The 27,512-nt window shown below is 39.9% G+C and overlaps 4 protein-coding genes and 1 pseudogene across 4 annotated transcripts; 3 read left to right on the top strand and 2 right to left on the bottom strand.

The window, feature by feature from the left end:
• Positions 1-1,427: 1,427 nt before the first annotated feature.
• Positions 1,428-3,952, bottom strand: LOC121976643 (SWR1 complex subunit 6-like). The gene is made up of 4 exons (XM_042528901.1): positions 3,592-3,952; positions 3,205-3,307; positions 1,971-2,077; positions 1,428-1,889 (listed from the first exon to the last, which is right to left on the bottom strand). Exons 1-4 carry the CDS (start codon positions 3,694-3,696, stop codon positions 1,686-1,688), a joined length of 519 nt encoding a protein of 172 aa, XP_042384835.1. The 5' UTR covers positions 3,697-3,952; the 3' UTR covers positions 1,428-1,685.
• LOC122041682 lies at positions 3,951-4,668 on the top strand (annotated as a pseudogene).
• A 57-nt stretch (positions 4,669-4,725) lies between these two features.
• LOC121976627 (vacuole membrane protein KMS1-like) lies at positions 4,726-16,071 on the top strand. Its single transcript, XM_042528877.1, has 9 exons — positions 4,726-5,048; positions 5,153-5,225; positions 6,818-7,029; positions 7,299-7,377; positions 8,489-8,794; positions 13,980-14,134; positions 14,399-14,515; positions 15,312-15,497; positions 15,598-16,071. Exons 1-9 carry the CDS (start codon positions 4,983-4,985, stop codon positions 15,760-15,762), a joined length of 1,359 nt encoding a protein of 452 aa, XP_042384811.1. The 5' UTR covers positions 4,726-4,982; the 3' UTR covers positions 15,763-16,071.
• Positions 16,072-16,125: 54 nt separating this feature from the next.
• On the bottom strand, positions 16,126-17,959 carry LOC121976635 (alpha-amylase isozyme 3B-like). Its single transcript, XM_042528888.1, has 4 exons — positions 17,818-17,959; positions 17,478-17,610; positions 16,597-17,402; positions 16,126-16,525 (listed from the first exon to the last, which is right to left on the bottom strand). Exons 1-4 carry the CDS (start codon positions 17,908-17,910, stop codon positions 16,274-16,276), a joined length of 1,284 nt encoding a protein of 427 aa, XP_042384822.1. The 5' UTR covers positions 17,911-17,959; the 3' UTR covers positions 16,126-16,273.
• A 1,984-nt stretch (positions 17,960-19,943) lies between these two features.
• Positions 19,944-21,288, top strand: LOC121976651 (EPIDERMAL PATTERNING FACTOR-like protein 4). Its single transcript, XM_042528914.1, has 3 exons — positions 19,944-20,272; positions 20,439-20,473; positions 20,583-21,288. The coding sequence occupies exons 1-3, from the start codon at positions 20,155-20,157 to the stop codon at positions 20,781-20,783; spliced, it is 354 nt and encodes a 117-aa protein (XP_042384848.1). The 5' UTR covers positions 19,944-20,154; the 3' UTR covers positions 20,784-21,288.
• The last annotated feature ends 6,224 nt before the right edge of the window (positions 21,289-27,512 follow it).

The raw sequence follows: 27,512 nt of genomic DNA on the forward strand, positions 1-27,512 counted from the left end.
CATGGGGAAACTCATAAGCAGATTTCAAGCTCTCAGAGTCGCCCCCGTCGAACCTGGACTCGATGGAAGTGTACCAGAGCCCAGGGACAAAGGCAGGGGGTTGTGAGGAGCTTGCCATCGAAAACGAGGAGGACAATGAAGAACAACAAAAAGATTCGAATAAAGAGATGAAGAGGCTTACAGAAAGGATCACTGGAGAAGAAGAAGCAGCGAAATGTCGTCGGGAAGCTTAAAGACGAAGGCACGCGGAGTGAAGAGGACGGCGACACACGCGAGGTTTATAAACCTCGCGCCTGATTGACCTGAGCCATCCGATCCAGGGTTGCTCCGACCTTAAATTCGAAAAGGTGCATGTCACATCACCAGCAGATATCCGCCTATCAGGTCAAACGTGCGGTGGTAGAAAGAGGGACACGTGGCGCTCAGTCACCGGACGACATTAATGAGGTTTAATTAAAAGGTATGACTGTGTGCTCGGCCATAAGGGGCAGAGATTTGCACAATCTTTGAGAAATTTGGATGACGTCAAGGCGTTTGGTCGAGGAACGCAAGGAAAAGCTCTTTTGTCCAATGTTGTCGCCCATTGTCCGAGTGGCATGGATATGTGGTTATCATACATCCAAATGGTCGAGACACAGTTGGATTTGAGAGGCTTGGGCCGAACGACACTTACATGACCAGTTGAGCGATGCGAAGCCGAACGACAAAGGCGTGGTAGCCATCGAAGACTACTGGTTTAGTCAGTCGGACTTGCAGCCTTTTTCAACTAAATTTGAGGGAGAGGCTTGTAATGCGGCGATAGAGGGAGGCCTACTTGGCACGGGGTCAACTGCCAGGGTGAACGTCAAAGTAAGGTGGTCAACACCCTTGTGTCAAAGGACCGAACGGGGTATTATTGCAATGGTCGGTCAGGCTGTCAAGCCCCGGCCGATAGGAGAGGGGTCCGAGTAGACCCCCAGTCAGGATCGAGATGATACGCAAGACAACTGAAAGGAAGATCAGGGTTTAAGGTCAACAGACGGATCATACGGCAGAAGCTTCTATTGTCGCGTCAAGGATATGCATGTCCTGTTAAGGTATGATATCAGAAGTCCTTTCCTGATAAGGCCCTTTCATGGGACATATGAAAAAATGTGTCCATACCTTGAGAAGCGCGTATGCTGACCACCAGGATTCTATATAAAAGAGAGTCCTTCATCGGTATATGTACGCGTTATTCTTGAGTTCTATTGCACATAGTACTACTATTTCTCTGCTTCTCTAAGTTTTCAATGACTAACTTGAGCGTCGGAGAGCCAACACCAGGGATCTCTTTCCTAGCCTGACACTGATATTAATTGTTTTACAAAATGGAGAGCGAAGTCTACAGCTGATCAACAAAACCACCACCTCTTAAGCTTTCCAATTTCACGTTTTTAGACAGGATCAATGATAAACTTGAACCTTTCAATTATTTCAACATAGCTGTTACAGAACAACTACTAGTTCAAAGGTATCCGTATCACTTCTACAGTTAGTTACAGCGACTAATATCATGTCCCTAGAACTAAGGGATGTAGAGCATCGGTTTGTTCAGTACAAAGAAAAACAGTTCCCGACCTCCATTCTTTTGGTTACAATTGCAGCTCTGCAGCAAGCCCGCGCATGAAATCATCACTACACCTGTTGAGGGATGGCCAGCAAGATCAAGCTACAAACTTCAAACACCGAGTGTCATTATGTATCACTTGGCAACGGCAAGAGCAAAATCGGACTCCGCATCTGACACAGGTGTAGCTGGCAGCATCGCCGCAAACAGTGCAAAAATGCCGACGGGACCTTATGCTTGGAGGACCAACTGCAGCTCGCAAATAGGTAGGGACATGTGGAGGCAAGGACTCTATGTTCGACTGTTGCAAACGAACATAAATTTGTGGAAAAAAAAATAGATGTAGGAGCATAATATAACAAACGGATGCACATGTCCTTACTTCCTGTAAGAGCTCCATAAATGTCCTTGGTGCTTTCTTTGCATTTTCAATTGCTTTTGCTTGTCTAGTCTTGCGCTTATTCTTAGAATGTTTCTTTTGAAAATAAGCTGAACAGACAGGAAGAATTTGTTAAACACCATAACAAGACAGAACAGGCTTAGGAACTAAGATTAAAAAGGTTTCAAATACTTTCCTTCACCAAGGCTTATGCTGAGGCCTTTAAAAATAGTAGAAAGTCGCACTTAGCAGTAACTAAACATGTAATCCTGTAATTCACTCATAAAGAAAAACAAGCAGGGAGTTTGACTAACTAATAAAAAATCATTCCATTTCCGAATGATATCGTTTCATTTCTTTGCTTAATTGAGCAACTTGTTACTCTTACAACAATGATATCCTTGAGCATCTTTAGGTTTCTAAAATCAAAACTTCCTCACCCAAACAATGTTTACCCTTCAAGCATCATAAACCAGATTTGGTATTTGATTTCAGTTGGCACTGATCAGAACTAAGATGAGAAACATCAGGCTAAGCTGGGTAGAAACCATCAATGTTTCTAGGCCTCTCTCGGGTGTAAATGAACACAGCCAAGTCTCTTCATCTAGACAAAATAAAACTGCAAAGTGCATGCCAATAGCATATCATATACAATAAATTGTAGAATCCACTAACCAACCAATCTGCTCTATACGATTTTGCGCTTGAGCCATCCAAATCATAGTTGTTAAGATTGTGATGCATACCTTAACATTTTAAAATCCCAAGGACCAAAATATCAACCAAGAGCATACGAAAAATAGAAAGATAATTCCATTAGATACAATCAGATAATAAGCATCTTCTAGGTCTAAAGTGTCATATGAAAGAAAACTACCCAATCTTATTCCCTTTGGATCAGTTGAAACTTAAGAATTTAGGCATGGCATCTATAGGCCAACCTCTCTTAGCTTTAGTGTCCTTTCTAGTTTTGACTTTCCATGTTAAACATAGTGCATATAACCCTTAAGCTCCTATCGGTCGCCCTATATCAAGGAATGTAGTCACAAAATAATGCAGCTCAAGCTGGCATTTGTACATCATCGTTTAAAAAAAAAGAAGGAACATATAAGTTGTTTGGTAGAAGACTGCAATTAGACAACAGTGAAAGATGCATAAAGGAATGAAACTTGCGAATTTTAAAAAAAAATGTATTTTTTTTTATCTACTATGAGTAGCGAGCAAGTAGTAGACCGACCTTGATCGTCATCATCCAAAGAAGCATCATCATCATCATTAAATTCCATGACCTCCGGCACCGCATTATCATTTTCTAAAGATTCAAGGCGAGCAATCGCTGCCTTCAACAATAGAACGCCAAACAAAACAGTTATTAGCAGATGAACAGAGAGTGTTTATGCAAGAACAAAGCACCGAGTGAATGGACACAGAGCCGATACGTTATCCATTGTGTTTTCAAGAACTCCATAACAGGAAGAAGGGGAAAAAAAAGTCGAAGAGAATCCGACATTTAAAACAACAGACAAAATGTATTCACATCTTTGGCAGAGGGAATTAGGCCATCAGAAAAGGTCAATACTAGTAGAAAATTAGATATCGCAGAAGGCGAGGCGAAGAAACCCACCTGCATCCGGTTATCGGTGCTGGCGAGAGCGGCAGCCATCTTGGCGGCTATCTTCTTGGTCCGGCTTGAAGTCCGGCGAAAAGGCCCCGTGTTCTCTTCTTCCATCGCGGTGGGAGTCCTCCAGTCCAGTGCGCGGATCGTCGGAACTAGGGTTTGGGTTTCGTGACAATCGGAAGCGGGGAACGAGAGTCCGCGGACACCGTGGAGGCGTGGAGAAATGACGGGAAATTTTATTCTTGCCCTTTTTCCAAAAATATAAACAGACAGAAAAAGGTCAAGAGATTAGACAAAACTAATACGAAGGGTTTTTATTTCGTGTAAATGATAATTACTATTTTAAGCTCATAGAAAAAAATTAAACAATATCAAATTCCGATAAAAACGATAAAAAAGGCCAGAAATTCCAGGCGTTCAAGTGTCGACATCGAGAACAGCGAAACCGATCACGCAGTCGGCGACGCCTGGAAGGAGCACGAATCGGACTACGCCGCTGCCCTGCCCCTCCCAAGTATGAGAGCGTCACCCTCGTCATCGGCGCTAGTACCGGCATCGTCGGCTCCTCCCTCCTCGACATTTTTCCCCTCCCCGACACTCCCGGCGGCCCTTGGAAGGTCTACGGCATCTCCCGCCGCCCTCCTAATCCATCCTCCTTCTCCTACGCCGACGATGCCGACTCTCTCCCTGTCCGTTGCATTCAGTGCGATGTCCTCGACCCTGTCGACGCCACCGCCAAGCTCTCTCTCCTCACCGACGTCACTCACGTCTTCTACGTCGCTGCCCGCGATCCGCCCTTCCGTGAGGATCTCCCCCGGCTCGACGACCCTAATTTCTATTACGACCAGGAAGACGTCCTGGTCAATACACCGCCCAACTGCCATCTTCGGCTTCTCGCCCAACTGCCTGATGAATTTGGTCGGCACGCTCTGCGTCTACGCGGCCATCTGCCGGAAAGAAGGAACCCCTCTGCGATGATTCGGCAGCCGGACGAAGTGGGAAGGGTTCAGCTACGCGTCCGAGTCATCCGACGCCGACCTCATCTCCGAGCAGCAGATTTGGGAAGCCGTCGATCCTTATTAGTAAAAAAAATTTTAAAAACTTTTTTTTTAAATTAAAAAAATTTGAAAATTCCATTCATATCAATAGTAATTTTGTTAATAATTAATAAAATTTAAGGCCAGACCAATTGAATTCAACGGAGGAAAGAAAAATCGTATCGAATAATATTAAATAATAGAGGTATACAGGCAACGTAACGATTTCGGCCCTTTATTTATTTTTAATTTTAACCTATGTATTATTAACCTCCCCAGAACGGAAGCCATTGTCTTTTTTTTCCTTTCCTTTCTTCTTCCTTGCCATCAGTTCAATTGCTTGCTGCTAGAGCGCGATTAATGCGCCAGCCATTTGCCTCTCGCTTCGCGGTTGCGCTCTCTCTCTCTCTCTCTGCCCCTCGCACCGTACGACTCTAATACTCCGTCTTCGGCCGCGGTTGGATCTCCCCGGCAGCGGTTTTTTTTTTTCTTTCTTCTTTTCGCTATCGAGATCCAGATTTGTTCCTTAGGGTTTGGAGGAGATGGGCTCCGGGGAGGCGATGGCGTCTCCATTTACGGAGGATTTGCATCCGTCGATTAAAGGTGAGATTTTTTTTCTTGTTCTTTTGATACTTTTGTCGTCGTCAGGTTAACAAAACTCCTCCTTTTTTATTCATTTGGCCTCGGGTTGCTCGGGGAGCGTTAGTTTAGTTTATGGATTCTTTTTGTTTGGCTTATTTATCAAAAATGTATCTTAATGTTCCCCTGCCGTGAATAGGGATTTCATGCCAAGGGTGTGGAAGCATAATTCGTTGAGCTCTGGCATGGTAAAAATAATCCATTGAACCTGCATTATGAATTTCAGGGAACTGTCGTGAGAGTTGGAAAGGTGGATAGAGAGGATCCATTATTCTAGTATCCCTAGTCCTCACAAATCTGTCGCCATTCTTTACCAATTTCCTAGCCAAATTGTCTTCTTTCTTTTCTTATAACACTGTTTGGAGTTCCAAATCTAATTTACTATTTCAAGATTTAAATATGAACCATTTTGGATATTTCATTAGAAAACCTGAAGACATTTTTTATTTACGCTTGTATCCTTTTTAACAACGGGTGGAAAGAAGGCTTTCTAAGTCTAACTAAAAGACTATTTAAATTATCTTCATTCATTTTTCTGGTTAGACTATTGAGACTGATATAGCATGCTGAACTGTGTATATATTTTTTATGCAATTATTCAACTACTGAACTACCTAGAGTAAATATTTATTCCTCTTTGAAAATGCACCAGATGCTTTTGCAAATTAAGGGCAAAGACAATCGTTTTCAAAAAAAAAAAAAATCATATGATACAAAAGGTGATAACGCTCACCCCAGACACTCCTCCATTGCCCACAGGCCTTATGGAAGGGAGGTAAATCACGGTTCCTAGGTGGGAGGAACTTATTCCCTATGAGAATGAATCCAAGGGATTCAAATCTTACTCCTATGATGCAAATCTGCCATCCTAGTACTGACTTAACCGTGGAGGCATTTTAAAAAAAAAATCATGAACATTAAGGAAGAGGGTATGCTAGCTTCATGCATTTGTGAAAGTGATCAATTTTGGAATTAAGGAAGAAATTCTTAGATTTTAGCATCTTGTCAATTTTGAATTGTCTTCTAGATGGAGCACTGAGTACAAACACTTAATAGATTGAGTAGTGTTACATTCTTAGTATGAAGTCTCAGTGCGGGAACTAGTTTCTGTTCAGTTTCAGAACTGTTCTAGTCTGGTGCATGGACAAGTTATAAGCATATTTATATTTGAGGTTGAGACAAATAGGTACCTACAGAATGGATTTGAGACTAATTTTATCTTTGGAGTTCGGTATTGAAGTAATGTATATTGCAAACAAGAACGCGGAGTGTAGTTTCTTGTTTTATTAATCTTTTTATTTATTATTTATTCGTCTTTCCCTAAAATTATTTAAATTTTTTGAAATTAATTCACAAACTACTTGAGCAGCTAATAAGTACAACTATTTTGTGGTCAGCTACATGGATCTTATCCTTTGAAATTTACAGCAATCAACAATCAAACTACTGAAATGTTACCTCCTAATTTAACAACAATAGTTTTTTGTTCCTAAAGTATATTAGTATTCTGTTAGATTTTAGTTTTTATCTATCTCAGACATGATTTTCTTGTGCAGAACTGAAGGAGAAACATCAAAAGGATTTGCAGAACTTGACTTTGGCAACTCAACCTTTCAAGACGTTCTATTTGTTTTTGTTTGCTACACTACAACATTTAAGGCAATCACTTATATACATTTTAAGGAAGAGCGGCTGGATCATGCCTTTAACTATTCCTTTTGCTGCTCTGGGTTTCTTTCTTGTTAGTGATTATGGCTCCTATGAGAAGGTATCTTACTATTGAATTGATCAGTCACTCATTTGTAAACACCAGACCTAAGATGTCAAACAATTCCGATTTTATTGTAGTTGGGAAATTGATAAGCTAAGTTTATCACTGCTGAAGTAGATTGTAACTCTTAGGTTTTATAATTATTATAACCACTTGGTGTTTTGTTCCTTCAATTTCACCTAGCTATCATCTCTAATTTTCTTTTTTCTTGAAACTTGATCCTTTACTCTATTTTTGTTTAACGGCGTTCGTGTTATTGGTTACAGCATCTTCTGGAATTGCTTCACTACACAAACTATGTTGTATGGTGGGTGACACTTGGTGTGGCATCATCAATCGGGCTAGGTAGGTGAATATTGCATTCGAGTACCATCTAAACTCAGTTTGGTACCTGTTCTGTTACATCGGTTGAAAATAATCTGCTAGGAACTTTCTTATAAAAGCATGTTATGGTCATATCATTTCACTATAACTTCTTTAACTGTCATTCTATATAGGGCTGTAAATGAACCAAACGTTCATGAACAAGCTTAGTGTTCGGCTTGGTAAGATCTTGTTTATGTTCGTTCAATTTACACAAGATCAATTCAATAAACAAGCTTGAACAACTCGTTAAACTAAACAAACAAACTTGAACACATATATGTGCAACTCGTTAATGTTCGTGAACAACGTTTGTGAATAATGTTCATAAACAATATTCACGAACCATGTTCATTAATAAAACTCTTAGCAATATGCTAAATAAACAAAAAACATAAAATAAAATAAACAAATAAGTTTGAATTATCAAATTCAATAACTAAGCAAACAAGTAAAAGTTTCAAACAATCAAACAAGCTTGTATTGAGAGCTCGATAACATCTAAATGAACTAAGTTTGAACCAAGTTCAAGCCAAGCTTGAATTGAGAGTTCGATAACATCTAAACGAACCAAGCTTGAACCAATCTTAAGCCAAATTTGAATTGAGAGTTCGATAACATCTAAACGAACTAAGCTCAAGCTCATAAAAAATAAACTAAGCCAAACTTGAACAATCATTTCGAAGGCTTGATTTATTTTAAGCTCGGCTTAGCTTGACTCGGTTATCTTATCAAACAAACTTGAACACCTGAAAGCTTGGCTCGGCTTGTTTACATCCCTAATTCCATATACATCATGTTGAGAATAACTTTATCTATGTATATGTTGAGGAAAGTTTTATGTGTAATATGCAGCTACTAGGTCAATACTAAATTTTGATATGATTTAGGAATTCCAAATGACTCAAATTACATCAACATCCATCATACAAATACTTTTTAGTTCTTTTCTTCTTCTAGAACAGATCTTGTTCTCCAATGAGCTCATTTAAGTTTTATTTTGATTTGCTAGTTCCTAAAATTTGCGCTTGCATATTTCTTCTATTTCGACGGATACATTTCATAGGTTGCTAACAACATTGGGTTTTTGCAGGATCTGGTTTGCACACATTTGTGCTGTATTTGGGCCCCCATATTGCCTTTTTCACTATCAAGGCGATCAAGTGTGGTCGAGTGGATCTCAAAACTGCTCCATATGATACCATACAGTTAAAAAGAAGACCTTTATGGCTTGAAAAGAAGTGTTCAGAGTTTGGACCACCCATATACCATTCATCACCTGAAAGTTTAGTTAAGGTTCCACTCCGCAGTATTCTCCCTCAGGTTCAGCTGGAGGCTATTCTTTGGGGATTGGGTACTGCCTTTGGTGAGCTTCCTCCTTATTTCATCTCAAGAGCAGGTAAATTTTCATATTCTTGACCATAAATCAAGATTCAGGTTCTTGTCACATAGCATCATTATGGCTGCATATTGAGTCATGATTTATTGAGCTGAAATATTAACATTTAGTTTAACTGGTTTTTGACATTTTAGCCTAGTGCTTCCTTGACTTCCTGGTTTTTTTTTTTTTTTTTTTGTATTCTGTACATACTTTCCTTTACATCCATGTATTTCTTTATATCATCCTTGGAGGTCTTTCATTTAATTATTAAACTATTTTTTGGATTATACTCTAATGATTCGGATGGTATTGATAGAGGAAACTTTATTTAGTTTATTCATTAGTTTGCTATATTGTCATGATTGTAAATGCTATAGCAATTTATGTTACTCTGCCTTACGAAACAAATTGATGTTGTTACCAGTTTTATTGTATTAGTGCTTGCTGTGAATGCAATTTCAATCACATTAGTTCGTAGTAGTTTTCTTTTGGTTTAAAGAATCAAGCGTGGAAGTCTGCAAGTTCTTTGTCTAATTGGCATTTGTAAAACTTCTAAACATGTGAATGAAGCAAAGATCTGTTGGGACCTTGACATCACCTAGAAAGTAGGTGAATAGCGTCTTACCCAAATCGTTCGCTTCCTATAATGTTAGTGCACAGCGGAATACAAAACAAACTAACAAATAGAAAGCTAAACTAAAACAAGAAGAATGAAGACAAGCAAACCACAAAGACACGTTCATTTACGTGGTTCGGAGATAAAACTCCTACTCCATAGATGTCCGTAAGGTGGACGATCCTGATCTGTCAGTGGATGATTCCCCGGAGAACTTCTGGGTAGCTCGCGTAACTCCTTGTGGGTGGAGAAACCTCACCACAACTTGTGTAAGACCACACTATATCACTTGAGAACTTGGAGACTCTAATTAGGGTTAACCACCACTAATGTCGTCAACTTGCTTAAGCATCCCAAGCTCTATTAAATAGATCTCGGGAGGAAAACACCAAGTTGTTTCCTCGTCACCAGTCGACTGGTACAACCACCAGTTGACTGTTCCTAAGTGAAATTTGACCGTTATAAGCCAACGGTCGGCTATTAGTCTACTAATGAAAACACCAGTTGACTACTACAGTAACACTATAGTACCGTTACAGTAACATGAAATTTTAACCTGAGTACAGTTTCTCATGCACTCGTCCTTGCCCGCACAACCTAGACCTAGCCTTTTAGCCTCCTCCATCAGCCTCGCGTCCCTCGGTTGCCTCCCCATCCTTCACGCCTTGCCTTCTGGAGCTTCCATTGGCCTTGTCATTGTTGTCGGGTCTTCCTTTGCCAAGAGGCCACGCCTTCGGGATTTCATCAATTGTCAAGTCACACTTGTACTTATGTTGCCAAGACTACATGCTTGGACTTACAATGCTAAAACTCACCCTTGGACTTACACCACCAAGACTCATCCTTGGATTTTTCTCCTTTGCTAAGATCACACTTGGACTCTCCTTGTTGTACTTGTATCCTGTATACTCACAATGCATATCAAATACAACAATAAACCTAATTTAAACCTTTGCCCAAACATCAAAACCTAGGGCATCTAGATTGCTCCAACAATCTCCCCCTTTTTGATGTTTGACAATCCGTTTAAGTTAGGGAAACATAAATGTAATAACAATACAAATAAACATGCATATCTACTCATGCATAAGTCATAGAACCTAACCCTAGGCTCCCCCTTCACCTAAGCTCCCTTTTGAGCTAGGATTTCGTACAAAGTTAAACTTCTCCCCCTTTGCCAACAAGTGAGCAATTGCTCCCCTTTCACCTAAGCTCCCCCTTCACCTAAGCTCCCCCTTGAGCTAGGTTTTCTTGCAAGGGTGTGTAGGTTTCCCACTTAAACCCAACACTTCTCCCCCTTTGTCATACATCAAAAAGAGCTCCAACAATATCCCAATTATTAGACTCTTTAATCTCTAATGACCATAAATATCATGTATTAATCTCTCATAAGATTACATACATGTTCACTATCCTTTTGGTCATTTCCTAATGCTAAAACACATTTTTAGACTGTATCAGTGGACTGCCATTAACTCCAATCAACTGCCCTCTTCAAAACGAGCTTACAGAGACATTATGTGCTTACCAGTTGACTGGTAACTGTATCAGTCGGCTGGTACGCTATTTCAGCCAAAAATAACATTTTTGACCCAACTTCAGAAATGCATTAGAAATTTCAGACCTCCAAAAATTTTCAAATTTTGTGGAGATGTCTATTTTACCAATGTCTACTTAGGAAAAATATATTTATCACAGATCCTAAGATTGACACAAAATTCAAAACTAGATAAATGATTCAATTGAACCTTGACCTAAAGTCCTTGTTTTGGCTTCCTCTTGATGTATCTGCCCACACTAAACCATAATGCATCCCTAACATTAGTTTATATGACATCTATACATCAAAAACTAATTTTCATGCACTATGACCCCAATGTCATATTTTCATGCATGATATCATCCCAATTGTGTCAACCCACTAGGTTAGAGACTTAAATCCGTCTCCTAACTACTTGGCACATTTGATAGCCCATCTACCATGGGTCCCAGAGGCTCTTCTTAATTTTAGGAATCTTAATCTTAATCACCTCCCTAGGTGACTCATCTACCATGACTACACCCACATGGTGTACCTTATTAGACTTCTTATTCTTAACTTTGGGCACCTCATCCTTTCCATAATCATATGCGACCCTTGCATATTTCTTATCATGGACCTTGGATGATTCTCCCTTGCCTTTAGTCACTCCTTCCTTGCCATTGTCATGTGTCATCCTAGCACTTGACCTCCTCTTGGCCTTGGAGGGACCCAATTTGACATTTTTGGGTCTTTGGCCACCCAAACACATGTCAAGTTCTTTAGGTCCAATAATGAACCTATCTAGGATTTTTTCCATTTCCTCAAGCCTTAACTTTAAGGCTTGATTTTCCAACTCTAGGGTTCTAACCCTAGAGTCAACTTGTCCACCTTGAGCATTCCTAGATCTACCCACCATCCTAGGCATATGTCTCTCTTTTTTGCGATTAATGCCTAGGTTTTCAACCACCTTCCTCTCCTTAGGCAAGATTGGTTGTTTCTTGTTAGGTCTAACCTTACATAATTTCCTAGAGTTATCAACAGTGTTAACCCTATTCCTATCATTGTACCTAATCCATAATTATGCATGAGTATATAATTTTCAATATTCCTAACAAGCATGAAGAAATTTGAACTTGGATTAAACTTCAAAATAGGGATTATCATCCCTTTTACCTTTAAAGCTCCTACTTGATTTGAGCTCCTCTTCTTTCCCATTTCTTCAAATGCGCCAATTTTTTGAGCTCTCCTCTCCTTAGGCACTTCATGTGGTAGCGTCTCCACTCACCACATGTGAAACATCTAATGTTCTTCTTCTCCTTGACTCCATCCCTACAATCCACGTTAGTTCTTAAAGCAAGTTTACTGGGTTTAGGGATTACCTCCTTTACCTTTTTGAGAGAAGGATGCCTACTCTTATAGTGCCCTATCTTACCACACTCAAAGCATTTGATGTGGTCCTTTGTGCTCTTCTTGGTAGTTGAGGTGGAGGGTTGAGTTTCCAAGATCTCCTCTTCCTTGGATTGCTCTTCTTCCTCTTCACTTGAAGATGTTGTCGGTTCTACTTCTTCCTCCCTTGAAGATGTGTATTCTCGTCCTTGGATGTTAGTGTACATCGGAATACCAAGAACAAACTATAAGAAGAATGTGTATTATCTTCCTCTTGTTGTATTCTCGTCCTTGAAGATGTGTATTATCGTCCTTGAATAGCGTATCACCCAAATCGTTCGCTTCCTATAATGTTAGTGTACATCGGAATACAAAACAAACTAACAATAGAAAGCTAAATTAAAACAAGAAGAATGAAGACAAGCAAACCATAAAGACACGCTCGTTTACGTGATTCGGAGATAAAACTCCTACTCCACGAATATCCGTAAGATGAACGATCCCGATCTATCGGTGGATGATACCCCGGAGAACTTCTGGCTAGCTCGTGTAACTTCTTGTGGGTGGAGAAACCTCACCACAACTCGCACAAGACCACACTAGATCACTTTAGCACTTGGAGACTCTAATTAGGGTTAACCACTATTAATTTTGTCAACTTGCTCAAGCATCCCGAGCTCTATTAAGTAGAGCTCAGGAGGAAAACACCAAGCTATTTTCCCGTCACCAGTCGATTGATACAACCATCAATCGACTGGTCCTAAGTGAAATTTGACCGTTATAAGCCAACGGTTGGCTACAAGTCGACTGCTACAATAACGCTACAAAGTAATGTTACAGTACCTAGAATTTAAGCCTGAGTACAGTCTCTCATGTACTCATTCTTGCCCGCACAACCTAGACCTAGCCTTTTAGCCTCCTCCATCAGCTTCGCGTCCCTCGAATACCTCCCCATCCTTTACGCCTTGCCTTCTGGAGCTTCCATCGGCTTTGTCATTCTCGTCAGATCTTCCTTTGCCAAGAGGCCGCGCCTCCGGGACTTCATCTATTTCCAAGTCGCACTTGGACTTACGTTGTCAAGACTACATGCTTGAACTTACACCGCCAAGACTCACCTTGGACTTTCTTTTTCTGCCAAGATCACACTTGGACTCGCTTTGTTGTACCTGTATCCTGCACACTCACAATGCATATCAAATAAAACAATAAACCTAACTTAAACATTTGCCCAATTATCAAAACCTAGGGCACCTAGATTGCTCCAACAAGAACCATGTCTATGAATGAGACAACATAAACAAAGAGACATGATACTTCATTCAAATTGTTTGCAAGAGGGAGACTGTTGTGTGAGAGAAAGGAGTTAACTATATACCTTTTGTAATCATGATTGAAAACGGTTGACAGGGTCTAAAAGATGGATTTGCGAATCTGGATTGAAGATAACTTAAGATACAGATACCTTATTAATTACAATTTTATGGTAACTATGTGTTACTTTGATAATCTCTTAGGATAATTTCCAAGTAACTAATCTGCACCTGCTGTTTTCTAATTACAGCATTGCTTTTCTGAATTTCCTTTTTCAAAATAATGAGTTATATACTGATGATCTTCCTTTCTCGATGTTAGATTAATTAGTTTGATTTTTTCCTTGACAAAATACAAATGCAATGCAGCAAGGTCCTCTGGAAACAAAATGGAGTTGGAGGAACTGGATGCGGTGTCAACAAAAGAAGATGGCTTCATAACTGCTTCTGTGAAGAAAATTAAATGCTGGTTCTACACTCACTCCCAGCATCTTAACTTCCTAACAATTTTAATGCTTGCTTCAGTAAGTTGTCTATATTCCTTGTACCTATAGTCAGTCAGATGCAACATATTCACTGGTGATGGCAGAATAATCTTAGTTTCTTTTAGATCTTGAGTGCATAATTAGTTTCTAGCCACTGCTTGTTCATGTCTTAATTGTGCTAGGAAAAGTTCATTTGGCAGAACTTTTTTTATTCTAACATTCTTACGTCAAGCTGCTAGATTTACATAGAGGATTTGTACTTGGAATTTGTCCAATGAGTTTGTGATTGATCATGCAATTTAGGTACCAAACCCACTTTTTGATCTTGCTGGTATTATGTGTGGGCAACTTGGGATCCCATTTTGGAAGTTCTTCCTGGCAACCTTGATTGGAAAGGCACTGATAAAGACGCATATTCAGGTAAGTAGTAGAAATTTCCTTCGAATGTTTAGGATTTTTTAATCTTTTTTTGTGGTAATATTATATCCTCCGATAAAATAAATAGGAATGCTAATGTTATGTTGCATTCTTTATTTATCATATTAATATGCAAAATAGCTATAAAAAAATAGAGGAATTGCATTCTTTTAGAAGTTCTAAAGGAGTACTTCTTCGATCAAATTATTTTGTAACTTTACGAGATTGAAATACGCCCAAAGGAAAACTATGCTTAGGTCTGTAGCATGGCTCTACACAGTATCTGTGGGAAGAGAGAAGAGACTTTGGTTGGGTAAGGCAGTCGTAGAAAGGAGACAAGAAGAGGTGTAGTATAGTTAATGATTGGGCCACGTTAGAGCATACGATAGAAGAACAATGAAGATGAATAGCTGTGTTTTCTCTCTGATATCAAGGCACATGGTTTTGGAAATATGGACAATGCGACCTTTGAGTATTGTTAAATGGGAATAAAAGAGAAATCACAGGACTGTTTTATGGAAAATTATAGATTATCCAACTGGTCCCCCAGGTGAAAGGATCAATCCCTCCCCATGTAGCTCTAAAAAAAATATTATCCAACTGATTTTTAATTGCTGAAACACGCAGTGTATGAAACTATGAATATTTGTGTTTATAGTGGATGCACTACTGCATTATATCTTAGTTTTTCTAGTTATATATCAGTTATTTGCTCTTAATACGCGCAAATTGTTGATGATTTTATAGGTAAAGTCTAGATTCATTTAGTGTTTTCCTAAACTTTAATGTTCTTTTACAGACAGTTTTCATTATTTCTGTGTGTAATAATCAACTCTTGGAGTGGCTGGAGAATGAGTTAATATGGGTGCTTCGTCTCATCCCTGGTCTCTCGTCTGCACTGCCTAACATGATTGCTAAATTACGAACAGTCCAGGACAAGTATTTATCTGCCCCAGTTCCAGAACCTGCCCTGCCAGAGAGAACGGTTGGTCATTAAAAAAATGAGAATTTTCACTGCCACTGGTTTAGGTAGGCTAGAAATTTCTCAGGGCAGTGTTTTGATCTCTGTGTTTCTGGTTCTGCAGGCTCAGCAGTGGAACCTATCTATTACTATGATATGGAACGCTGTGCTATGGTTCGTGCTTATGAACTTCTTTGTGAAAATAGTGACAGCTACAGCCAAAGGATACCTCAAGGAGCAGCAAGAATTGGAGTTGACGAATCAGGAAACGAAGTTGAAGTCCTCTTGAGCATGGAGTTATCTCCCTAATATTCGCCCGTCAAATCTACATTCGATTCATTCAGAAGGCTCCCTCCCTTTTCTGCAATCTGTGAAAGCACACTTTTCCACAGCGAAATCATACTCTTGTACAGGTCAGTATTTGATGGCAGGCCCTATTTGTTCACCTGCTCCGAAGGGACCAAGTTATGCATTCGATTCTACAGTCATTTGTTGTTCATACAATAGATCGACCAAAGAATGTTTTAACAAGTTATCGGATAACTTGTGCATGTTCTTGCATACAAATCGAAAAATGGTATGCCAAATCACTTGATAACGCACTACTACGATTGGGTTGAGATGGCACATATATATAATTCTTGCTGAAAGATCTTATTCAACTGCACCATACGGCAATCAATACATAGAATGAACGACTTCTGATCGAAGTCTTACCACATCAATCGTATCGTTCGGATGCAAATTTCAGCTTATTGATCAGAGAAATACAACGCTTTATTCCAATCCTGTTTGTCAACTCACTTCTTGACCCACACAGAGTAGTCCTTCCCCGACGTAACGACCTGAAAGTTGGTAGGAACCAGATTGCCAACGTCGAATCGAGGGCCAATCTTGGTGATCAGTTTTCCATCGATCATGGCGACGTAGCAATCTGCATCCGAAGCCAGAATGGCGAGCGTGCTTCCCGGGTGAATCTCGTTTTGCAGCCTTACCGCAGCCAGCTCAGATATCTGCTCCTTCAGTCCCCAGTCGAACAAATGATCGTAGAACTGCAGGATATGTAACGAGTTAATTTTGTGTATATTTGTGGAAAGATTAGAGATGGATCGCTTATATATACGATGGAAGGGATTCCAGGGTGGGTGAGGATGTAGGCGTAGCCCTGCATGATCTTGTCGGAAGGGAACGGCCAGAGCTTCTGCGTGGATCCGGTGTCGTGGTTGTCGATGAAGGTCACCGCCTTCTCCGGCCACCACCCCATCATCCCCGGCGCCTTCCCCTGCTGGTCCTTCATCCTCCACAGCTCGCCCTGCACCGCCGCCTGCAGCACCCCTTTGGTGGTGAAGTCGAACGCCGCGGCGCTGCCGCCCACCTGCTGCACCCAGTTCACCAGCTCCTGCCGGCTCCCGTCCTGGTCGTAGTCCGGCTTCCCGTCGTTGTCGTAGGCCAACGAGCTCCAGAACTCCGCCACCGCGATGTCCGGCCGCGTCCCCTGCACGTAAACTTTCGCCACGCTCGACGAGTAGCCCTTGGCGAAGTCCAGCCGCCAGCCGTCGAATCCGAGGTCCGCCTTCAGCCAATTCAGCCAGTCCGTCAGCTCCTGCTGGACCTGCGCGTTGAGGTGGTCGATGTCGGGCGCGGCGCCGAAGTCGGCGCCGGTGTCGGGGTTCCCGGTGCCGTCGGAGTACTGGGTGTCGTCGCGGCAGATCATGTGGGGGCCCCAGTCGAGGCGGCCGTCGTCGGTGCCGCCTTCGAAGATGCACCACACTCCCCGCCCGTCCTGCCTCTCCGCGCACCGGTGGTTGATCACGATGTCCGCCACGCACTTGATGCCCTTCTCGTGGAGCGCGCCGATCAGCGACTTGAGCTCGCTCTCGGTACCGTACTTGGAAGAGTTCAGGTCGTACAATCTCCCCGGCATGTATCCTTACCGAATCAGGACCTTCGATCAGACTATACGACGACCCTTAATTTTACCATATTTGGAAGAAACTAAACTACCTTGCGGGCCGACGGATTGCGACGGCGGAGGAAGCCACACATGAGTAACTCCGGCACCGGCGATGTCGGTGATTTTGTCCTTCAAGAAGTTGTACCAACCGCCTTGCTGCCTCCACGACTCCCAGTTGAACCCCTGCAACATATTTTTTTTAATACACTAGCATACAACTTAATGATCATCATCGATTCTCAGGAATTGACAACCTATGATTTATTCCATCATATATTTATGATATATGTATATATTTAAACTTCTCTCTATATCCGTGAGACGAGCATCGATCTATTTTTTTTTTTATAATACACCGAACTCAACTGCATAAAATGCGTGTCAATTCACCTGGAAGAGGATCTGAGCCCGAGCTTTGTGCGGCGCAAGAGAAAGCTGCGACAGAAGTAGAAGGAATGCGAAGACCGCGAGATGGCTCCTCATCTCTCCCTTGCTGAAAATGGATGTGTAGGCGAGCAACGAAGAGCTAGGGATCGACGGAGAGCTGCTGCGATGAGAGAAAAAAGAGCGTCGCAGAGTGTTTATATAGGCGAGCAAGGGACGCGAGAGCATGCGGGTGAGGGTTTGTTTGACGGTGATGAGGTGTGAAATCTACAAGTTGTTTGGGAGTAGGCGAGGAAAGAGTCAATAAAGGAGGGAGTAAATATCTTCAAATATAAAAATTATATTTTTTAAATATTAAAATATTATTTAATTTGGAAGAGAAGAAATAAAATGAATGAATTAGATAATAAAAAATAGATATTACATAGGAAAAAGAAAAGAAAATTAAATAAATTGGATAATAAAATTTTTAATATAGTTAATGTAGTGTGTAGTGAACAATAATTATTTATTTTAAATTTTAAAGATATTATAGAGAAATTGATGTAATTGAACTCAAATATTTTTTATTTTAATTTAATCCCTATTTTAATAAATAAATAAATTTCTAATTTAAGTGGTGGATCTTTATTTCTCTCCTTTCAGTCTCAAATAACTACCTTAATTAACATTTTCTCCTTCCCAAATAAAAAATATAAAAATACTTTCCCACTCTGTTCGTTCCTTTCTTCCCCTTCTTTCCCCTTTCTTTAATAAATCTTATCCTCAGCCTATCCAAAACAGAGCCCTAAGGTCGATTCGTTAGTAACTGAAAGATGGGGCCAGGGCCAATTGCATGGCCTCACTTATCCTTTTCCTTTCCCTTTTGGTCAAAATTGACCAACCAATTTTTCTTTTTCTTTTTTTTTTACTGGGCAAACAAAATCTAAAAAAAAAAAAAAATCTACTATAAAAGATCCTGAACAGGGCTTCGAACTTAGCCTACTCAACTGGGCCACCAACCCAGCCTCACTCACTGACAAGCCATTTATCAACTGCAACTTCTATGGAGAGGTTTATGCTATAATAAATTGGTAATCGCATGATTTTAATTAAGGATGTAAATAAATCAAACAGTTCGTGAGTTATTCGGAGCTCGATTCAATAAAAAACTTGATCGAATTCGTTCGTTTATCTTATTGAACCGAGCTCGTGCTCGATTTCAAGCTCGACAATTTTATCGAGCTGAGCTCGAGCTTAAGGATATTCGACTTGTGAGCTCGCGAACATGTTCGTTTATAGACTCACGAGTCAAAAAAATGAATCTTAAAACGAGTCTTAAACCGAGCCAAAAAATGAGCTCTAAAATAAGCAAAAAAAAAATGAGCCTTAAAATGAACTTTAAAATGAGCCAAAAACGAGTTCTAAAATGAGTCAAAAAACGAGCTCTAAAAAAAAAAACGAATTCTAAAACGAGCCTTAAAATGAACTTTAAAATGAGCCAAAAAACGAATTCTAAAATGAACCAAAAACGAGCTCTAAACGAACTTGAAAACGAGTCCGAGCTCGCTTAACGAGTTAGGAGCCGAGCTCGAACTGTTCGCGAGCTTGATAATTCTAAAACGAGCCAAGCTCAAGCCTTGTGATAAAAACTCGATTCAAACTCGAGCCAAGCTCGAGTCCGAATATAACTTAAACGAGTCGAGCTCGAGCCTAATATTATTCGACTTGGTTTGACTCATTTACATCTCTACATGATATTGAGAAATTGACCTTTTTCTTAACAAAAGCAGAGAAATAAGTGGCTTATTGTATAAATTTGTGGGTAAGAGACTATTTTTATTTTATTTTTTTGTATTTTGCTTTTATTTACAGAGAGACAGTTTGAATTAGTCTTGTGCACAACTACATTAAATTGAACTTATTCATGTTTCTGACTGTGTCCAAGTAACTTGTTTTGGAGAGGACAAATCGTAACAGACGATGCAAGAGTAGTCTCCATTCTCCAGTTCCAATTAATGGTATCAGAAGCGTTCGTGTCTATGCTCCCAGCAGGCAGCAGACATTCATATAATATCTCTATCCATTGCATCAGCCCTACAGTAAAAAGGAGAGGGGAGTCGAAGAAAAAGGTGAAACTAACCGTACATATGCCCGCATCAGATTCGGCATTAAATTACACTACTGACCGCTGGCGTTGTCTCAGTGCCAGTGGCTGTGATCTGCTGCCGCTGCCGCTGGTACAGTGTCGGTGAGAGTCGCTGCTCACCAAGAGGAGATGACCTTTTGAGATTCCAAATCTCTTTAATCATCGGCTTTCGGCCGCTTGAGGTTTGGGCACCCATTTTAGGAGGAGGTCGATCCATGGATTGCAGGAAAGGGCGACGAGAATATACGTCTGCGGCAGCAATGGCAGCGCTCCTGTGCTGCTTTCTCATCGCCTTTTTCTCTGTTTCTTCTCTTTCGAGCAGTGCTCGTGCAGGTGAGCAACGTTTCACGTTCATGGCACTCTCCTTTGGCACTTCGGTTCTGTTCAATCATGCATCTCCTCTCCTTCCCATCGAACTACACTACCATTTCAGCTAACTGATGTGTGCTTGTTAAAAGTACTCGTGAACTCAGAATCAATTTGTTATTCTCTGCCACAGATCTTGGAAATCCAACTAGAATTCCTCGAGTCCAGGTTCTGTTCAGAATCCCACTCTGTTTTTTTTTCTTGGTAGCTTTTGTAGACGAAGGCGCAATTTAGCCCACATGTGCCGTGAATGCTAACATGAGCCGGACGGGTGCAGGGAGATGCGGAACGAGGTCGTGAGCTGAGTGAAATCTGCGGTAGGCCGGGATCGTACCCTCCGCTGTGCGCGGCCAAGTGCGGAGAGTGCACGCCGTGCAACCCGGTGCACGAGGCGGTGCGGCCGGGGCAGCCGGCGGTCGAGGAGTATTACCCGGAGGCATGGCGGTGCAAGTGCGGCAACAAACTTTACATGCCCTGACCGGCGCCGCCACCGCCCAATCCAATTATTCCAGAAATCCTTTTCACTATGTTAACTTGAGCAGTCGTCGGTCGGTGCGATGGCTGAGGCAGACTACGCCAAGTCAGTCGTATTGGGCGGTGGAACTAACCATGCACACTTGTCTGGATTACGGGAGACTCGCCTCGGGGTCTGTCTCCTTTCATCCCATGTCTTGTCAAAGGCGCTTCTTAGACAAAATGTTCTCCTAAACACGCAAACAGCGAATCCAATCTTGCTTGTACTGTACATGCTGAGCCCTGTTTTCTCCCAAGTTTGGCTCGATCATAAAACCGTTTGCATGGATGACGGTTGAAGGCAGCTGCTTTTGGTGACATTAAATGAGTCTCCTTTTGACCCATTGACGAATGTGACTGCATCTTCAGACAAATCTCCATTATTTGCTTTGACAAACACTTAGTTTTCTGACTCCCAACAGTATGAGGTCTTCCATTATTACAGTGCATGTTACGTGAAGAAAAGGATATCAATTACATGCTACTGCACAATCCAGCAAATACATTACATAAAATGGTCAAGAAAAATGTGCATAATCTCTTACATTCCGTTTGGTATGTATAATAAGATAATATTGAATTGATTAAGATAAGATAAATAATCGTTTTTGAAATCAAGATATTATGAATCTTACTCTTAATCATCCATAATCTTATCTTTAATCAATTTTACCAAATGCTTGATTAATTTTTTTTTAAAAAATATAATCCTATCTTAATTTTTTTAAAAAAAATATAATTCTATCTTAATCTTTAATATCTTAACAGATAACTACTGTATATGTGGCTTTTGGTGAGCTAATGATAATATCATTCTGTTGGTAGAGGTGAGCATTTGATCAAAACCGAATCGACTAAACCGAATAGATCAAAAATTGAATAAACTAAATTTCTTTTCAACCAACTGAACCGACCGAATTTTACTATGAAACCAAACCGACCGAACCGATAAAATATCGATTAATTTAATTTTTGACCGAATTAACCAAATTTTAAAATCATATTCGGTTTTACCTTTAAAAAAATTTATTTAATTAATTATATTTTAAAATAAAAATTAATTAAAATAATATTCTTATTCGATTTAACCGAATTACAAAATTCAAAACCGAAACTGAACCGAATTAATCGAAAACCGAATCAAATTTAAAAAAAAATGAAAATCAAATTAACCGAACCGAATTTCTAAATTCGATTGATTTGATTTGATTAATTCAATTTTTCCGAATTTTTGCTCACCCTTATCTGTTGGTACTTCAAGTTGATATAATTTACAAAGCACCGGACTTTAGAATAAAAAAAAAATCATTTATCAGATGATCTAATTGTAATAACAATTCGATCTAAAGATTTTAAACGGTCAGAAGCACCATGTGTGTATATATATCATATAAACAGATAAATCAACTATATTCGGACTTTTAAAAAAAAATTAATAATCCTAATTAGTCTTATTAATTATTCCTGGAATAATCAATCCGATCCCACAAAAATTTTCCACCGACCACTAGAATAAATCAAGAAGTATACGCGACGATCAATCCAAAAACCCAACATTCTTTGATTGTACCTCCTATTTAGAGAAAAAATTCCTACAAATACATCATAACTAGGGATCGAATCACGAATACCTGGATGATAATCTGAATATCCTACCGCAACACTATAATTCCGACTTTTACAATCAGACCTTTGCAGCACTTGCCCTTGGACGTTGAGCCACCAGATAATTTATCTTTACATACTACCACCTTGAAATATTCTGATGGCATTTCTTATCAGAAAATACTGCATGTAATAAGAGTTACCTACTTACCTGGATGAGACCATCTTCGCACCGAGTAAAAAAAATGACAATAATCAGATCTAAAGAAAATTACAGCGACAGAATAAAATGCTTCCTGATAAAATCTCAAATAATTGGGGCTATGAATTTTCTGTATCCAACAAACTAATATTTAGCATGCCAGTGAGCTGAGCCAGTTGTTTAGTGATTCGGTTTATAGCATTAAAGGAACAGACTTTGTAAAAAAGGTCAAGGTTAGTAAAACACTCAATCCAGCATTTTTTTATTTTTCATTTTAGCTTCTTCATGTTTTTTACAGAAACAATATAAACTGAATAATAGAGTTTAAACTTTCAAAACTCCAGTTGGTTGAGAAGTATAACTTGTTCTACATGTATTTGTAATGTCTAGTTTTGATTGAGAATAGCTTGTGCATCATGGTAGGATGCAGAAAAAGGTACAAATTATGAAATCAATAAAAAGGGATGGTCAATTGAGAATAATAGCTTGCGCATCATAGCAGGTTGCAGACAAGATACAAAATTAAGAACAATATAAAATGGGATAGCCATCTACCATATAAAGTTTAAATGTACACCAAATGACTAGTTTTGCTTGTTTAGAGGGGGTTGCAATGAGTATTATATCTAAAGAATGCGATAGCCAAACACAAGGATATTCATAGCCAAAGAAAACAATAAAAGATTTGTTCCACCTTTTTTTTAAAAAAAATTAAAGGAATTAAATTAGTTGCCTTCTGGAATGATGGATTAACCTAGCATATCAATCCTGATAAGGTTGTAAAGTCCTTCAAAATAAAAGTTGCAAAGCCAACTTTAATATTGGGATTAGCACGTCACAAAACTTAGTATAAGCCATCTAAGCTGTATCATATTAGTAAACTTGAAATCACAAAAGAAACTAGTAGAAACAATTTTTTTAAAAAAAAAGGAAAAGAGAAAATAGGAAAAACACAGCAGATGTATAATTTGGTTCAAATATATAAAACAATATAAGTGTAGGCACGGGTCTATATTGGTTTGTAGTTTAGTTTGGAAAACTACAATTGTTTTAAGAATACATTGCTAGAAATGTTCATTACATGGGTCTATAACTAAGTTCCTTTGATTGCTGCAACAAGGTATTCCCTTCCCTTCGTTTCTACTTTATATTATTCATGAAATCTGGTATTTCGGGGTTAGAGTTAATGGTCATTTTTTTATTTCATCTCTGATGGAGACTTGGACGCAGTGTTCTAAAAATCGGTCTAGGCGTTTGTCTAGACGCTAGGCGCCAGCCAACTGCACCGAAAACATGCTAGTCAGCCAACTTAGACAGCCTTGGCGCCTAGGCGGTATTAGGTGACCCTAGGCGCTGACTAATCGGTTGAATCGTCGATATTCATGATTTTTTTTAGTTTGAGGTTTTAAATTTAAACCCCAATTAAAAAAAACTGAAATTGAATTTTTTTTTTATAAGCCCTAAATTTTAGTCCATCAAGGAAATCGATTTATTGGCTTGCCCTAGCGGTTAGTATCAAACTTCATATTCATCGTACTGAGTAACCAGAGTCGGAGAAATTAGAACGAATGAAGAAGTCCGCATTTCTAAGAAAACAGAGAGTTAAAAGACTGGAGAAATCAATTTGAAAAAAAAATTATTGTCTGATCTTTCCTAGCGACTTGGACACGATTGAATTGAAGGTTGACCAAAGTCTCATCCTTTAGAAACATCATTTTATCAAATAACCCCGAAGAATCTCTAGAGTGAGAGAACTTCGTGAGGATTATATTGCATCCGAAGAAGAGGATCACAATGATACTATGGAGTTTGTGTCTGATGAAGAACAAGTTGTTGAAAATTATAGAAAAGTAGAATAAATTTATAATATTTTATTAGTTGTGTAATTTTATACTCATTTTAAATTTGATGTTATTGTGTTGGAGTTATAGAATATGATTTATTATGTAATTTATGTTGATACTATGGAATCCGACTAGTGGCGCCTAGTCCATGCCTAAGCGGTCTGGCGCCGACTAGTGTCTAGCGAATTTTAGAACCTTGTTGGACGTCAAAGTTTCCTTACATCCCCACGAATGGAAATATTCGCTAGTATAACATATTGTATACAACAACCACCAAGTCTTTTCTCACTAGGTGGGGTCGGCTGTATGAATCATTTTACGCCATTGAGCTTTATCTCCTATTATATCATGATGTATATTTAAATAAATTTTATCTTGTTTTATTGTTGCTAACCAAATCTTTTTTGATCTTCCTCTTCCTCGTTTGATATACATGTTTATCATGGTTTCACATCGCCTAACTAGAACATTTATTGGTCGTCTAAATACATGTTTGTACCATATTAAACGCGTCTTTCAGAGTTTTTCCTCAATAGATGCAACTCCGACTTTCTCTCTAATGCTCTCATTTCTTATTTTGTCCATCCTCGTATGTCCACACATCCACCTTAACATTCTCATCTCTGCAACTCTCATCTTCTACTCATGTGCTCGAGTTATAGCCCAACATTCAGCTTCATATAGCATAGCAGGTCTAACTGCAATTTTATATAACTTATCTTTAAGTTTAAGAGGTACTTTACGATCACATAAAACACTCGACGCTCCCCTCCATTTTAACTATCCTGTTTGTATTCTATGTAAGACATCTCTCTCAATCCCTCCATTGTTTTGTAAAAATGATCCTAAATATTTAAATCTCTCGGTTCCGGACAACTCGTCCTCTCCTATCTTAACAATTGTCTCATTACTTCCAATATTGTTAAACTTAAATTTCATATATTCTATCTTTAATCTACTAAGCTTAAAACATTTCCCTTCTAGTGTTTCCCGCCAAGATTCTAGTTTAGCATTTACTCCTTCACGTATTTCATCTACCAAAATAATATCATCTGTAAACAACATGCACCACGGTACTGTATTTTGAATGTGCGCAGTGAGTTCGTTCATAATTAATATAAAAAGATAGGGACTTAGAGCTGATCCTTGATGTAACCCTATCTTTACTAAAAATGCTTCAGTTACTCCGTCTGAAGTCTTTACTTTGGTCGTTACATCCTCGTACATATCCTTAATTAGTTCAATATATGTTACGCTAACATCTCTCTTTTCTAGAATTCTTCATATAATTTCTCTTAGGACGTGTTTGGTTCGGGGTTATCGCTGATAACCTTAGTTGGTTATCAATAATAACCTTGTTTGGTTTAAGTAATTGGTGATTCTTGGTAATGCAACATTCCCGCCACATCAGCAATTAGGGAATAGAACCAGGAATCAAAAAACCTTGGAAATCTTAGGTTTTCTACGATTCCTGGGTTATCAATATTTTTTTCCAAAACTATCCTTCGAAGAGGAGATGAGCAGGGATGTCATCCGAGCTTTGTACCCGTTCGTTCTTCGTGGAGATGGCGCACCAGCGGGGAAGGGTCGGCCGTAGGGAAGGATAGCGGCTGCTTGACGATGTTGTGGAGGGTCTGCAGGTTGGAGGGTCGGGCGAAGGGAGTGCGTCCCTAGAGGAGCTCGTAGAGGAGGATGCCGTAGGCCCACCAGTCGACGGCGCTGTCGTGGGGCTGGCCTACGACGACCTCTGGCGCGACGTACTCGTGGGTACCCACAAAGGAGCACGACCGAGTTCGACAGGCTTCGCGACGAAGCGCCAAGGGTCGGCCTTCGTGGCCATGTGGGGCGACGGCCGGCGAGTGAGGAAGGGGAGGCAAGAGGGATCGGCAAGGAAGCGCTCGCCGTTTTCAGCGGCAGAGTGGCCCTTGTCCGCGGCGGTGGAGGTGGCGATGGGCTCGAGGGTGGGCGAGGAGGTGGATTCCAGGGAGAGGTCGAAGTCAGAGAGCATGATGTGGCCGTCGGAGCGGATGACGATGTTCTCCGGGTTTAGGTCGCGGTAGACGATACCGAGCATGTGAAGATACTCTAGGGCGAGTAGCACCTCCGTCGCGTAGAAACTACGACATTTCAATCAACAACGTCAAAGCCAGAACAGAGCCAAAGGGAAGCATCTTTCAGTTACAGCTACAACAAGGTCAAATAGTTGGAAAGAAGGAATCTTTCAGTTATGATTGAGAAGCGTTGGCGGGGCTGGCGAAGAAAAGAGGTTCAATGGAGCACCTGGTGGCGGCGATGGAGAAGCGTTGGCGGGGTTGGCGGTGGCGGAGCGTGTGAAGGTCTACGCCGCTGCAGTATTCCATCACGATGCAAGAGTAGTGCGGCGAAGCATCGAAGTCGACGTAGAGAGTGGGGAAAAAGGTTTTCATTCAATTAAATTAATTCAAAAAGTTAAAGGATAAATTAGTAAATGTAAAACTAAGTAATTGCATAATCTTAATTGAATCAAACACCTAATAAGTTATATTGTATTCCCTATAACCTTGGTTATGTGATTACCTGGTAATCACATAACCAAGGTTATAGATGATGACTTGAACCAAACGCACCCTTAGGACTTTATCATAAGTTTTTTCTAAGTCAATAAATACCATGTGCAGATCTTGTTTTTGCTCCCGATATTTTTCAATTAATTATCTAAGAAGATGTATAGCCTCTATTGTCGACCTTCCAAACATGAACCCAAATTAATTTTCGATCACTGTGGTCTCCTTCCTTAATCTTTTTTCTATTATTTTTTTTCAAAGTTTCATAATATGACTTATTAATTTAGTACCCCTATAGTTTGCACAATTTTGTACGTCTCTCTTGTTCTTATATAAGGGAACTAGAGTACTTATTCTCCATTGATCAGACATTTTTTTTCGTTTTCAATATCATGTTAAATACTTTTGTAAGTTATTTAATACCTTGTTTTCCTAGGCATTTCCATATCTCTATCGGAATATCATCTGGTCCAATGACTTTTCCATTGTGCATCTCCTTT

This window comes from Zingiber officinale, chromosome 1B (assembly GCF_018446385.1).
Source record: "Zingiber officinale cultivar Zhangliang chromosome 1B, Zo_v1.1, whole genome shotgun sequence".
NCBI lineage: Eukaryota > Viridiplantae > Streptophyta > Magnoliopsida > Zingiberales > Zingiberaceae > Zingiber > Zingiber officinale.